The sequence below is a fragment of the Sebastes fasciatus genome, chromosome 20, assembly GCF_043250625.1.
Source record: "Sebastes fasciatus isolate fSebFas1 chromosome 20, fSebFas1.pri, whole genome shotgun sequence".
Lineage (NCBI taxonomy): Eukaryota > Metazoa > Chordata > Actinopteri > Perciformes > Sebastidae > Sebastes > Sebastes fasciatus.
This window is the reverse complement of record NC_133814.1, coordinates 27,515,520-27,530,434: the sequence shown is the minus strand read 5'-3', so window position 1 is coordinate 27,530,434 and position 14,915 is coordinate 27,515,520. Positions and strand designations below refer to the sequence as shown.

At 40.8% G+C, this 14,915-nt stretch overlaps 1 protein-coding gene across 2 annotated transcripts; it reads right to left on the bottom strand.

Annotated features, from left to right (window-relative positions):
- Window positions 1–1,257: 1,257 nt before the first annotated feature.
- On the bottom strand, window positions 1,258–13,456 carry hlfb (HLF transcription factor, PAR bZIP family member b). 2 transcript variants are annotated; one of them, XM_074619571.1, is made up of 4 exons: window positions 13,095–13,456; window positions 8,996–9,364; window positions 5,860–6,074; window positions 1,258–5,594 (listed from the first exon to the last, which is right to left on the bottom strand). In XM_074619571.1, exons 1-4 carry the CDS (start codon window positions 13,222–13,224, stop codon window positions 5,376–5,378), a joined length of 933 nt encoding a protein of 310 aa, XP_074475672.1. In that variant the 5' UTR covers window positions 13,225–13,456; the 3' UTR covers window positions 1,258–5,375. The 2 variants fall into 2 exon arrangements, with proteins under 2 accessions (XP_074475672.1, XP_074475673.1); XM_074619572.1 differs by having other exon boundaries at window positions 1,258–5,591.
- Window positions 13,457–14,915: the final 1,459 nt, after the last annotated feature.

The following is a 14,915-nucleotide window of genomic DNA, read 5'->3' as shown; positions in this document are numbered from 1 at the left end:
TGGTCTGATTTCCCTCCTTCTCCTTTTATCCTCTTTCTTTCTCTCTACTCACCTGAACTTAATCTGCAATCAACGCTGCTGTCGGTCACCTGCAATCAGGACACCTGTCCACCAATCAATCAGCAGCACATAGCACATCCAGTCGGCCTGCTCGCCTCCACTAACTGCTGCTCTCCAACTCTCACACTCACAATCACTTTATTCACCAAAACGTTAACAAGAATCTGAATTGGTGATACAGCGCAGTAATAAAGTAAAAAGTTAAAGACAGATATACACATATTGTAATAAATAAATATATATATATATATATATAGCCCCCTCTCAGTGAAGTCGCTGTTTTAAGTCATTAAGGTGAAATGGAAATCAGCAGTGGTGGAAAAAGTATTTAGATCTTATACTTGAGTAAATGTAGAAATACTTCAATGTAAAAATAATCTGTAACAAGTGAAAGCCCTCCATTCAAAATAAAATATAATACAATATAATATAATATAATATAATATAATATAATATAATATGATATAATATGATATAATATAATATAATATAATATAATATAATATTTTATCACATTATATAATATAATATAATATAATATAATATAATATAATATAATATGATATAATATGATATAATATAATATAATATGATATAATATGATATAATATAATATAATATAATATAATATAATATAATATAATATGATATAATATAATATAATATAATATAATATAATATGATATAATATAATATAATATAATATAATATAATATAATATGATATAATATAATATAATATAATATAATATAATATAATATAATATAATATAATATGATATAATATGATATAATATAATATAATATAATATAATATAATATGATATAATATAATATAATATAATATAATATGATATGATATAATATAATATAATATAATATAATATAATATAATATAATATAATAATATTACAGTATATTATGTTATATTAAATTATATTATATTATAGAATTATAATGATTGATGCATCACTGTAATGTTGCAGCTGGTCAAGGTGGAACTCATTTTCATGACTTTATACATCATATTGCTGTGCTGAGTGTCTTATATTATATATAGGTAGAAAATATAAATCAGCTCAGTAACTAGGCTAACTGAAGCTCTAAAGTACATCAAAACTATACTTAAGTAAAGTAGTTGAGTAAATGAAGAACTACTTAGAGCTGCTTCAGACGAGAACAAACCTGAGACATAGACTGGATTTGAACCTTTATTTATTTATTTATTATTTATTATTTTGATCATGAGAAACATAACCAAAGGACAAATATAGGAAAAATATCTTTGAACCAACAAAACAGAGCTGCAGAGAGAGAAACCACAGCCGACAGGAGACACAGAACGAGTGCTTCAGGTTGATCAGGTGAAACTATACAGGCCTCTATATCTATATCTATACATATATAGATATAGATATAGATATATCTATAGATAGATATATCTATCTATAGATATAGATATATCTATATATGTGGAGCACCTGGTGGAACAACAAGCAGCAGCTCAGTGTAGCACCTGCACAGGTGTGACGGAGGGTTTGAGGTATCTCAGGATCAGGTTTCTGTAATGCCCACGCGTCGCCCCGACTGACCGGGAACGCCGTTTTGGTCTGAATACATTTATAATATTATGTTCATGTAACCCGTCCCAAAATACACAGGAGATATCAGACTCCACAAAAACTCTGTATAAACATTAAAACCTTTAATATATATATATATATATATATATATATATATATATATTTATATCAATATATCCTTAATATACTGTGTTCTTTTGGTTTGTAGTACTAAAGTGATGTTTCAAATATACATTCATGTCTCACTCGGCCACCGGGGGGCGTACACGTACTTTGGAAAATATGAAAAATAAAAATAAAACCATCTATTGTACAGGTTTGGTTTCTGTAATGAATAATAATAATCTATAATAATTATTTCTGTATAGTTTGAGAAGCTTCAAAAAAACATTCATAGTGAGATCTGTGATTTTCTTTTGCAGAAACACGTCTGAGACACAGGTTGTAAAAAATATGGCTGTTAATCAGCGTTCAGCGGTGAGGACAGAAACACACACACACACACACACACACACACACACACACACACACACACACAGAATCTCAGATTCATTTAAACATTAAACATCCAACAAACAGGAAACACGAGACGGCGACGTTCAGACTGAAACACGCCAGCAGCAGCTCCAGGTTGTGTGATTTAAACTCTGATCACGTGTCGGCTCTTCGCTGTAGAAATCTCATCACGCCGTCCTCATCTTCTATTTAATGATCTCCGTGAACGAGAGCTGTTAGTGTGAAATAAAGACGTGACGTCACCACGACGCTCCTGAACAGCTGCTGCTCAGAGACGTCGGCTAATGAGCTCATTACAGTTTATTACTCACGTTTTAAAAATGACAGCAAGAAACTGAAGATGACTAAAAGAACATCATGTTGCACAAGTCGTTTATCTTGTAGGGTTGTTAACGATTCCTCGATATGGATCAATGTCGGTAGTCGGTATTACCTGTGTTACCAGGTCGGGCACACGCCGATTACATTGTGTTCCTACGGTTGTTTAGCGGAGCAGCAGCAGGAGTCAGATTTCACACACGGGACGAGAGAGACGAGACGATGGCGGAGGATTTGGCGAAAAGCAAAAGCACCTATTTGGCAATATTTCAGATTTAAACCCGAATGCTATGAAGGAACCACAGCGTTAATGAGGCAATTGCCGTGAGGAGGACGGAGCGGTCACAGCCGGTGTGCGGCGACCAACGGGTCGAAACCTGCGGCCTCGCAGCAAAAGCTGGACCGGAGAGGCCAGACACACCGCCACCTGACGGTAAAGATCAGAGTCAGCGCGCTACACATATTGACCGTCATCTTTTCTTGTAAAATGTCCGGTGTAATCGGTAACACCGCTGTTGTCACGAGTTTTTTAACCGGTGGGAAAATGTCCACACCTGTGTCACACATGTCACATCACTAGATCCAAACAAGCCACCACGTTGGTCCCGGTTTTAAAGGGAAAGCGTTCGTCCAATCAGGTGTCTATAGTGGCAGCACATCAAGCGTCCGATGCTGGGAAGCGAGGCGGTTCGTGTCCGACAGTTCCTCTCGGGTTCTGAGCGGCGGCAGCGGTGTTGAGATTTCTACAGCGTCCGTCTCAGACTGAACATCCCAGCAGATTCAGGACTTCAACAAGTAGACAGAGAAGATACAAACAGCTCATCTCCAACACAAAGAGACAAACGTTAGACGGGTAAACAGGTCAAAACAATCAATACACAAACACCGAAGAGTCGCCTCAGACTCTGGGAATAAAACTGGTGGATTATGGCGTCGTTATAAATCTGTCTCGTGTGAACACGGAACCTGAGGCCGATACGAGTCTTTGGGTTCCTCTCTGATTTAAAGGTCCACTCTCTGATGATGTCACAGCACATCTGATGATCATATCAAATACAATTTACTGGCAAATTTGTGGGTGTATAAAAACACATTTTGTGGGTTGCTATACGTTGTTTGGGTAAAATCAGTGAGTGCATCTTAAAATATCCATAAAAATACTGCTTAAGGCCCCAAAAAGGCCAGAACAGACGCTGATTGACTGATAGCAGAGCGCCAAGAGGCGGCACACTTTCATACATCATCATCAGGAGCAAGAACAAGGCAGGTATGTACATGTGAACAGGTGCATTGTGGGAACAACACCTGCACACGGCGGAGGAGGGGGGTGGGGTCTGTGAGGGGGGGTCGGCAGAGAAAGTGCCGTTATTGTACACTGGGGAGGGGGGGGTCAGAGGGCAAAGGTCAGACATCAGTTTGAGACCCAGAGAGGAGCTCCATGAGGAGAAGTCACAAAGAGAAACAGGTGTTTAATGATCCTGATTAATGGACTCGACTCACAGCAGGGGACGCCGTGAAAAGACGCGAAAAATCAACATTTCTGTACATTCTTAAGGCCTTTACACAACGGGGGGGCATGACGGATAAACAACACGGAAATGTGAAATACTCGCCTGCGAATATTACATGTCTAGGGCTTTTATTGTGAAAGGGAAGAAGGGAAGGAGTGGATCTGGTCTGCGCTGTCTTTGTCGAGGTTGAAAGAAGTGATAAAGTTTGCCGTCCTGGTTCGGACTAGTTTTATAAATACAGATGCGACTCGACCCGTCCTTCACAACGTGATTGCCTTTATTCGTGTTGTGAAAGCGACCTTTTTTGTCGTGTATTGACGGCGCTCTGTATGAAAGTATTCATGACAAAAACAACAGTTTGAAAAAGTTTAATGGCGTTTGAAGTAATCGCACAAAACAAAACAAAACGCCGCCGGTGTGTAAAGGCCTTTAGTGTTGTGCTTCTTTCTTTGTCTGGTGATATTCTACATTTTCCTTCCTGTTCAGACTCAAACCAACACTGAATGTATCTACTAACTAGTACTTTTATTTTGACAGGGTCCTGCTGCCAGAAATACTCACTAGAGCCAGGCCGTTTTCCTATATCGTTCGTAGCTCTTCCTACTAAAAGTGTAATTTGTATATATCCCATGAAATCAATTAATATTTAATCCATTTAATTGTGAACCAGGAAGTATGAAGAGCGACAAACGCCGCATAGGGATGAGGTTTGGGTGGATCAAAAAACACTAGATTTTCACCAGGAGGCCTATATTGGTGCCCCGTGTGAGGCCAGAAGTCAACGTTGATTTATTTGTCACTTAACTTCTGTACTTAAGTTACAGCACTTCGGAAGTTATTTTAACCCAAATCTCCATCTTTTCCTAAACCTAACTAAGTAGTTTTGTTGCCTAAACCTAAGGAAGTTGTTTCCTGTGAAGACAGAAGTTTATTTTGAAAAGACGTATGAAAAGGCGTACGAGAATGCTAGTTAAAGAACATCTGTAATTATTTTAACCCAAACTACAATCTACAATGAGAGAAACTACAGCGAGCAGCTGTTTGAGGAGATTACTGAGGATATTTTTAAGATTAATGTCTTCAGTAGGAACCAAAAAAATATAGAATAACATCAGACTGACCCTGTTTGTGTTTATATTAATGTATTGTGCACTTGTTATGACTAAAAGGGACGTTCCTATCTGATTGGTCCTCAGTATGACGTCCACCGAGAGGATGGAAAGTAGATTTAAAAGTAAATTTTTGCGTTCAGCTGCCGCGAGTCGAGCCATCAGGACCGAGAGTGGCGGAGAAGTGAACGCTGGTGGATCAGGAGGAGGCGGGGTCATCATATGTATATATATATATTTATATATATATATATATATTTATATACTGTATATGTGTCCTCACAGCGGGCCGTGCTGCGCATCGTACTTGGCGATGACGTTCTTGGTGCGTCCCAGCTCTTTCCTCAGCTCGGTCACCTCGTGCCTGAGAGCCGAGTTCTCCTTCTCCAGGAAGCCGGCTCGGATGGCGATCTGGTTCTCTTTGACCCGCCGGGCGTCCCGGGACCTCTTGGCCGCCACGTTGTTCTTCCTGCGCCTGGCCCAGTATTTGTCATCCTGCTCAAAGGACACAAGGGAGGAGAGAGGAGACGTGAAAAAAAAGAAAGGGGATGATTCAAAGAAGGTCTGATCGTTTTAACACCAATCATTTCTTTAACGCTTTAACGCAACTTGTGATTTTTAGGTTGTAGCGGTTCAGTTTTAACGCTAGAGTGAAGATACTGGTATCATATGAAAGTATAAAACCTGATGAATCCATCGGTATCAAACATGTCATACTAGCAGCAGGTTATATAAAATACGGACAGAACCAACTCCAAATTACCTTCAGGTCCTCCTGGATGAAGATCTTGCGAGCTTTTTTGATCATGGGCTGCGGTTTCAGCTCCTCGGCCGAGAACTTGCGTTTGCGCGGGTCGAACATCTCCTGGCCCGGCACGCTGGACAGAGCCAGGTCAGCCAGGTCGGGCTCGTACCCGACGAGGACCTGGATGGAGTCCGGGTCGATGGGGCTGGGAGTGTTTCTGGAGCTCGGGAGGCCTGGAGGAGGAAGACGAGACACATTTCACACAAACGTCTTCCTATGGAACAACATATCTTTAAACATACTGCAGCGATCAGAACCAATCGGTCCGTTTGCAGAGACCTAAAATGCTCGTCATTAACTTACTGATCGTGTTCAATGACTCAGCGGTATTTGACGAGTTGGGAGTGAGACCTGGTTGGAGACTCATGAGGCTGTGATTTTAATAAAAGAAACTGCATATTAATTCAGTTAATTCTGTTTCCATATTTTGGGGGATTTGGGTTATGAAATCCTGTTCAGAGCCCCAGAAGAGACGGTCCAGTTCTGGGTGGTTCTTCAGCAGGATGAGGATGTTTGTTCCTCATGATGTGGTGAACCTGGGGTAACCCTGGTTCCTCCTCCTCCTCCTCCTCCTCCTCCTCCTCCTCCTCCTCCTCCTCCTCCTCCTCCTCCTCCTCCTCCTCTCCTCCTCCTCTGCTGGACCGCCACGGAGCCACGAGGGAATACAAATATGCCAGATTATGGCCGTAGATTACTCTGCTATATTTAGACATGAGAGCAGCAGATTACGGTTGATGCTGAGCAGAGAGCCACGACCGGTGATGGGAGATGATTTTAAATCCTTTAGTGGAGTCAGAGTTGAAAAATATGAACTTTACGTGATTAAAATGTGCTAATATATCCAGAGTTAACGTGTTAATGTTAATGTGAGTTTACGGTCCGTTGTAATGATTGTTAAACGCATCAATGAGGAGGAGATGGTTTGACTGTCGGAATCTGAAAGTCTCTTTAGACTGAGTTTACTGAGTCTTTCTAATGGAGCAGCTGCATAGACCTGGCACTGATCAAACCAGACTCCATTCAGAAAACAAGCATTTTAAAAGATGTCTGCTTGTCGTCATGGTAACAGACCTGACGAAGCATGAAGTCAGACTTTTTACTAATCAGCATCATTTTGATCTGTTTATTGATATTAAATCACAGCACAATCTGTTTATTTTGGGATCATACCTTAGTAGAGACGTGTCAATGACACTGTGGGTGAATACAGCTCGCCGCGGGGTGACGTTATTAACCCAGACACGACAACGTTTGGTTTTCTGACATATCTGGGACTTCACCAACATGTACAATCAGCAACAGAGGTTATTTCTTCCATGGTTGATGGAGGACATGTTCTTGGTATCTATGGAGACAAGCTCCTCTTCCTCTCCGGAGCGTCTAGCGCGACGAAGGATACGAGATGTTTGTTTTAAACAACTGTTGCGTCACGTATCAAACTAATGGTTCACTTTTGCATATTCATAGATTCTGGAGGAGCAGACGAGCTTTTCAGAAATATTTCTGCAGGCAACAGAACTTCTTTCAAATCAGCATTTCTGGAGGGATCAGCTCCAGTATTGACCCCTTTAAAAACACATCACTCCTGCATGTGTGTGTGTGTGTGTGTGTGTGTGTGTGTGTGTGTGTGCGTGTGCGTGCCACAGGGTTATTAGTTGATGTGAATGTGAACAGAGGGAGTTGGAAAGTTGGTGTGTGTGTGTGTGTGTGTGTGTGTTGATGGGAGGGAGGGTTGCCGCCCCCTGCCCTACTTCTGAACAGAACACTATGTTCTTAAAAACATTGATCTCGTGCAGGGACACACACACACACACACACACACACACACACACACACACACACACACACACACACACACACACACACAGCAGCGGGTCACATGTCTGTGCACGCTGTGAGAGGACGGCTTGTTTTCTTTTCTTTAACCACGAGGAACTCCAAGTGAGTAAAAGAGTTGACGTTTTTCTCTGAGGTCATGACGTCGGTGGAGGTGTTGAATCTGACACCTCTCACTCTCTCTCTCTCTCTCTCTCTCTCTCTCTCTCTCTCTCCGGGTGTTTTCCTCGAGTGTTACTACCCCCACCCTCAAAGCACACCTGAGCTCGTCTCACCTTTGCACTGTTTCCCCCCCTCGTATAAATAGCATTTCTGAGGCCACGATAAGGTGAAGAGTTTAAACTTTGCTCTCTGTCTGTTCAGTGTTTTGTGTTTGTGGTCAAAGAGCCCACAGACGGAGTTTAGAAACATGCTGAAATGTTAGATTTGCAAATGTCAACACATGCAGGATATCTCTATTCAGAGTTCTGAGAACGTTGGAGGACAAATCGGCCTCAAGGAACAAAACATGTATTGATGAGAGACTGACAGCCGGGACTTTAAGGCCCCGACACGCCAACCCAACATCAGAGAACTAGTGGCGATGAAGGCCTCCTGTTGCATTTGTCTTGGCGAACAAGTCGCACTTGAACACACCGCAAAGACTACAGCCGACAGCCAGTTAGTACGTATGTTCTGCGCCTGCGTGAGAGTAAATAACATGGTGTGCGATTTATTATTTTATTAACAAATACAATTTTGTTAATTTTATATTTTTTTAAGAAGTTATTGGTGTACGATTTATTATTTTAATAATAAACACAAATTCTGTTAATTTTGAAGATTTTTTTACCAAGCAATGTTATGGTTATTCTGGACAATTTCTCATTTTTTTTTATTTCTTGTGCGGTTCCTTAAGGATCTATTATTGGTCCTGTTATTTTCTCCCTATTAATTTCGTTTCACTGATATGCTGATGACACCCTGCTTTATCTGCAGCTAAAAAAAACCCAAAACAGGCCGATTCAAAGACTCTAAAGGACTGTCTAAAGAATGGGTGGTAACTTTCTCCAGCTGAATGAAACCAAGTCATTTTTTTGCCGTTATGACTGAACCAAACAAACATTTCTAACATACAGAAATTAATGTTGCCTGCCTACAGAACAGCAGAAGAAAATATGTCTAAAACTGGGGTGAAACTTGCATAAACATCACTTCCAAACCTGAAAATCCATAAAATAAAACCTGATGGTGTAAAATGTGTGTATGTCTGAGCTACCTGCTCTTGACGGGCTGCTGTGCAGGCAGTTCGGAGAGACGACCCTCGTGTGGACGGAGTTGGAGGCGTTGTTGCTGAGGTCCATCACCGACGGCGTCGACTTGGGTGGGACTTGGCACATGATTGGCGAATGGCGTGGCGGAGCGTGCGGTTGGTGGTGCTGGCCGTGGTGGTGGTGGTGGTGCTGGGAGGGGCTGGAGGGGATGCCGTTCTCGGACAGGAACTCCTCCAGGTCCATGTACTCCAGCTGGAAGGTGTCTCCATCGTAGGGCAGGGTCTTGTCCCACAGCGTGGGGCCCAGGAAGGCCGACTGGGGGACGCTGCGCTCCTCTTCCAGGTTCTTCTCCTTCTCCTGCTCCTTGCTGAAAGCTGCACAGGAGGACAGAGGTCATGAAGAAGTCAGCACAACTACAAAAGATAACACTCAAAATTATTACTAACGCAGAACGACATTCAACAGACCATCTTAGAAAACTGGACACACATTATGGAGTTCATTGCCACCATAACTATAAAGATAACAATAAATACGACAGTGGCGAAGGATATTGTTGGGATCACTGTCAGCGTGATTTGATGAAACATTGAAAGCCAATCAAAATCCATCCAAGGTGTAATTCTTATTTTCTTCCTCTGAGCGACGTATAGCAGTTACAGGTCGTCCATATCCAGCTGGAACATTTATTATCGTTCATCTTTGTGGATGCTCACATTGTTGTATTTATAGTTACCTTTATAATCATGGTTCTTGGTGTGGACGGATCTAAAACTGTTGATGCTTTCTAACATTACAAACTGTCACAACCGCCGTCGAGCTGCTGATATACGTTAGACCAGAAGTCTCTGACATTTATAACAAAGACAGCTATATGGACCAGCAGAGATTTCTGTCTGGACCGCAGAGGGTTGGAGTTTCCTCATTGGCTGTTGCTCTTTCAAAATGAAAAGGCGGGAACTGTCCTTTATGCACATGAGCCCGTCCAGAGTGACGCGTCCGGCTCATGAAACTAGGGCCAAGCTGTGAAACTAGACAATCTAGTTCTAGAATTAAACCAGATTCAGCAGTGGCATCATTGCCTGTTTCTCTCTTTAAATGCATTCAGAAGTAGATTTTGGTGGATTGTTTAGACGGAGGAACAGAAATTTTACGAGCAGGCCGCCATGTTGTTTCCTGTTTGAAAACCAGGGACCAATCAGGTGCATCCAACGATACGGTGGATACGACGACGGTACGTCACTGCTCGAGCAGCCAGTTGAGTGAAGCACCGTGTCCTCTAGTGTCCTCGCCAGACCTGGTGGACATTTACCGCTGGATTTAACATCATAGACACGACTACTGACTATTAGTGGAACAATTTAGCTTCAAATTCACAGACTGACCGAACACGAAAAATTCACAACATGCTTTTATCTCATGAAATATTCTACTACAGTCCATATTTGTTGGCGTTTAGCCTTTCAAAAACAACATTTTCACTGAGGTAAAAAAATGTTGCTCTCCTGCTTCCCCAACAACTCTGAACATTTTTCGAAAAAAAGCACATTTGTCCACCCCCATGTTGATAAGAGTATTAAATACTTGACTAATCTCCCTTTAAGGTACATTTAGAATAAATATTTTCACTTTCCCGACCTTGAACACAACACTGACCTCTGACCTTCCCACGAACAGATGGATCTTTCCCACAGGAATCAATAAGGTTCATTATGATCGTTGATTATTATGAGTGTTTCTGTTGACACTTTCCACACAGATCTCTGCTTGCATGTAAGTATGAGTTCATACGTTACGTTCAATGTTTCTGACTGTAAATCTGCTCTAAACTTTTGCATTAAAATATATACAAATAAAACCCAACCTGATGTGAGGTCATGCATATTCATCTGTGGATTCTGGACATCTAATAAAGCTGAGGTGTGAAGTTTACCTCCACAACCAACATCTCAGTTAATGAAATGACAGTTTGGTTGGTGGTTTGTCACAAATGATGGAGGTTTTGTTGTGTTTCTGAAAGGCTGCAACGCTTTTACACATTTTATTCTCACTGCTCCTGTTTCTGTTCTGTCTAACAGCACATGAACGCTTCCACTGATGTGCAATATGTGCAATATAGAAAAAATAAATAAATTGCCTGTGCAATATGTTTATAGTCTCCAACCTCACTGCTCCCATATATATATATATATATATTGCACATATTGCATATTGCATATATATATATACACAATGTATGCTTCTATATTTATCTCACTGCCTCTTTATACATGTATATATATGTTCTTAATATGCCTTTGTCTTGCCTTTAGTATTTCCTTTTATTTATTGTATATAAGTTACTTTTTTTCTTGAATCTTGAAAAGTTTTAGTTTCAGACTCAAACACCACTAATATTTAGGTTTAAACAGACTAAATGACTTGTTGAAGGTGCAGAGAAACACACCTGGTGCAGCTCTGGCGGCAGCCTGACAGTCCTCATCATTAAGCCCTGCAGACTGCATGCAGTCAACAGACACATGCATGTATAGACTACACATATAGAGACAGATGCATGTATAGACTACACATATAAAGACAGATGCATGTATAGACTACACATATAAAGACAGATGCATGTATAGACTACACATATAAAGACAGATGCATGTATAGACTACACATATAGAGACAGATGCATGTATAGACTACACATATAAAGACAGATGCATGTATAGACTACACATATAAAGACAGATGCATGTATAGACTACACATATAAAGACAGATGCATGTATAGACTACACATATAAAGACAGATGCATGTAGAGACTACACATATAGAGACAGATGCATGTATAGACTACACATATAAAGACAGATGCATGTATAGACTACACATATAGAGACAGATGCATGTATAGACTACACATATAAAGACAGATGCATGTATAGACTACACATATAAAGACAGATGCATGTATAGACTACACATATAAAGACAGATGCATGTATAGACTACACATATAGAGACAGATGCATGTATAGACTACACATATAGAGACAGATGCATGTATAGACTACACATATAGAGACAGATGCATGTAGAGACTACACATATAGAGACAGATGCATGTATAGACTACACATATAGAGACAGATGCATGTAGAGACTACACATATAGAGACAGATGCATGTATAGACTACACATATAGAGACAGATGCATGTAGAGACTACACATATAGAGACAGATGCATGTATAGACTACACATATAGAGACAGATGCATGTAGAGACTACACATATAAAGACAGATGCATGTATAGACTACACATATAGAGACAGATGCATGTAGAGACTACACATATAGAGACAGATGCATGTAGAGACTACACATATAGAGACAGATGCATGTAGAGACTACACATATAGAGACAGATGCATGTATAGACTACACATATAAAGACAGATGCATGTATAGACTACACATATAGAGACAGATGCATGTATAGACTACACATATAAAGACAGATGCATGTATAGACTACACATATAAAGACAGATGCATGTATAGACTACACATATAGAGACAGATGCATGTATAGACTACACATATAAAGACAGATGCATGTATAGACTACACATATAGAGACAGATGCATGTATAGACTACACATATAAAGACAGATGCATGTATAGACTACACATATAAAGACAGATGCATGTATAGACTACACATATAAAGACAGATGCATGTATAGACTACACATATAAAGACAGATGCATGTATAGACTACACATATAAAGACAGATGCATGTATAGACTACACATATAAAGACAGATGCATGTATAGACTACACATATAAAGACAGATGCATGTATAGACTACACATATAAAGACAGATGCATGTATAGACTACACATATAGAGACAGATGCATGTAGAGACTACACATATAGAGACAGATGCATGTAGAGACTACACATATAGAGACAGATGCATGTATAGACTACACATATAAAGACAGATGCATGTATAGACTACACATATAGAGACAGATGCATGTATAGACTACACATATAGAGACAGATGCATGTCTACAGCAGACAGTATATGAGTGTTACCTTCATGGTGCAGCGGCAGCTTCATGGGGTTCTCCAGCAGAGACTTGAGCACACCGTGCGTCGCTGGAGGAAGGAACCCCGGGTTGAGTGGATGATGTCGGGACAGTTTCTCCATCAAGCCTCCTTGCATCTGGAGCCGGAGGTCCAACAACAAGAAATATAAAATATAAAATATAAAAAAGATATAAGAAAGAAAGAAAAGTGAGAATCAGGTCCTCGTCTCTGCAGCCTTCATGAACAAAATAGAAATGAAAAGTCCTTATTTAAAAGTCCTTCTAATAAAGTCCTTATAATAAAGAGAGTGTCAGAGTGAAACCATGAAGGAGCGCTGGAGGAGCTGAGACAGAGAGGACCGACACACCGACCACCGGAGGACTAGTGACGTCAAATACCAGAGAGCCAATCAGCATCCTCTTCCTCTCTCTCTCTCTCTCTCTCTCTCTCTCTCTCTCTCTCTCTCAAATCACCAACCAAACTGTCATTTAATTAACTGAAACTTTGGGTTTTGTTTGCATATATTTGAATGCACAAGTGGAGCAGTGAGGTTGGAGACTATAAACATATTGCACAGCCAATTTATTTATTTTTCCTATATTGCACATATTGCACATCAGTGGAAGCGTTCATGTGCTGTTAGACGGAACAGAAACAGGAGCAGTGAGAATAAAATGTTTAAAAGTGTTGCAGCCTTTCAGAAACACAACAAAACCTCAAACCACCAACCAAACTGTCATTTAGTGAACTGAGATGTTGGTTGTGGAGGTAAACTTCATACCTCAGCTTCATTAGATGTCCAAAATCCACAGATGAATATGCATGACCTCACATCAGGTTGGGTTTTGTTTGCATATATTTTAATGCAAAAGTTTAGAGCAGATTTACAGTCAGAAACATGGAACGTAACGTATGAACTCATACTTACATGCAAGCAGAGATCTGTGTGGAAAGTGTCAACAGAAACACTCATAATAATCAACGATCATAATGAACCTTATTGATTCCTGTGGGAAAGATCCATCTGTTCGTGGGAAGGTCAGAGGTCAGTGTTGTGTTCAAGGTCGGGAAAGTGAAAATATTTATTCTAAATGAACCTTAGAGGGAGATTAGTCAAGTATTTAATCCTCTTATCAACATGGGAGTGGACAAATATGCTGCTTTATACAAAATGTATGTATATATTTTCAGGTCAGAGGTCAAGGGACAACCTTTGAAAATGGACATGACAGTTTTTCCTCGACAACATTTAGTGTGTTTGGTGAGAGGAATGCTGGTCACATGACTGGACCGGGTTGACCTACTTTTATCCAATCAGAAGCCTCCGTCCGAGAGAACAACAAACCAGCAAGAGAGAGGAGGAGAGAGGAGAGGAGAGGAGAGGAAAGGAGAGGAGAGGAGAGGAGGAGAGAGGAGAGGAGAGGAGAGGAGATGAGGAAAGGAGAGGAGAGCAAATGAGGAAAGGAGAGGAGAGGAGACGAGGAGAGAGGAGAGGAGAGGAGAGGAGGAGAGGAGAGGAGAGGAGAGGAGATTAGGAAAGGAGAGGAGGAGATAAAAGGTTGAAACAAGTGAAAGGGAGAGACAAGAGGAGAGGAGAGGAGAGGAGGAGAGGAGGAGATGAGAGGAGGAGGAGAGGAGAGGAGAGGAGAGGAGAGGAGAGGAGAGGAGAGGAGGAGGAGGAGGAGATGAGGAGAAGAGGAGATGAGGAGAGGAGAGGAGAGGAGAAGAGAGGAGGAAGAGAGGAGGAGATGAGAGGAAAGGAGAGGAGAGGAGAGGAGAGGAGAGGAGAGGAGAGGAGAGGAGAGGAGGAGGAGAGGAGAGGAGAGG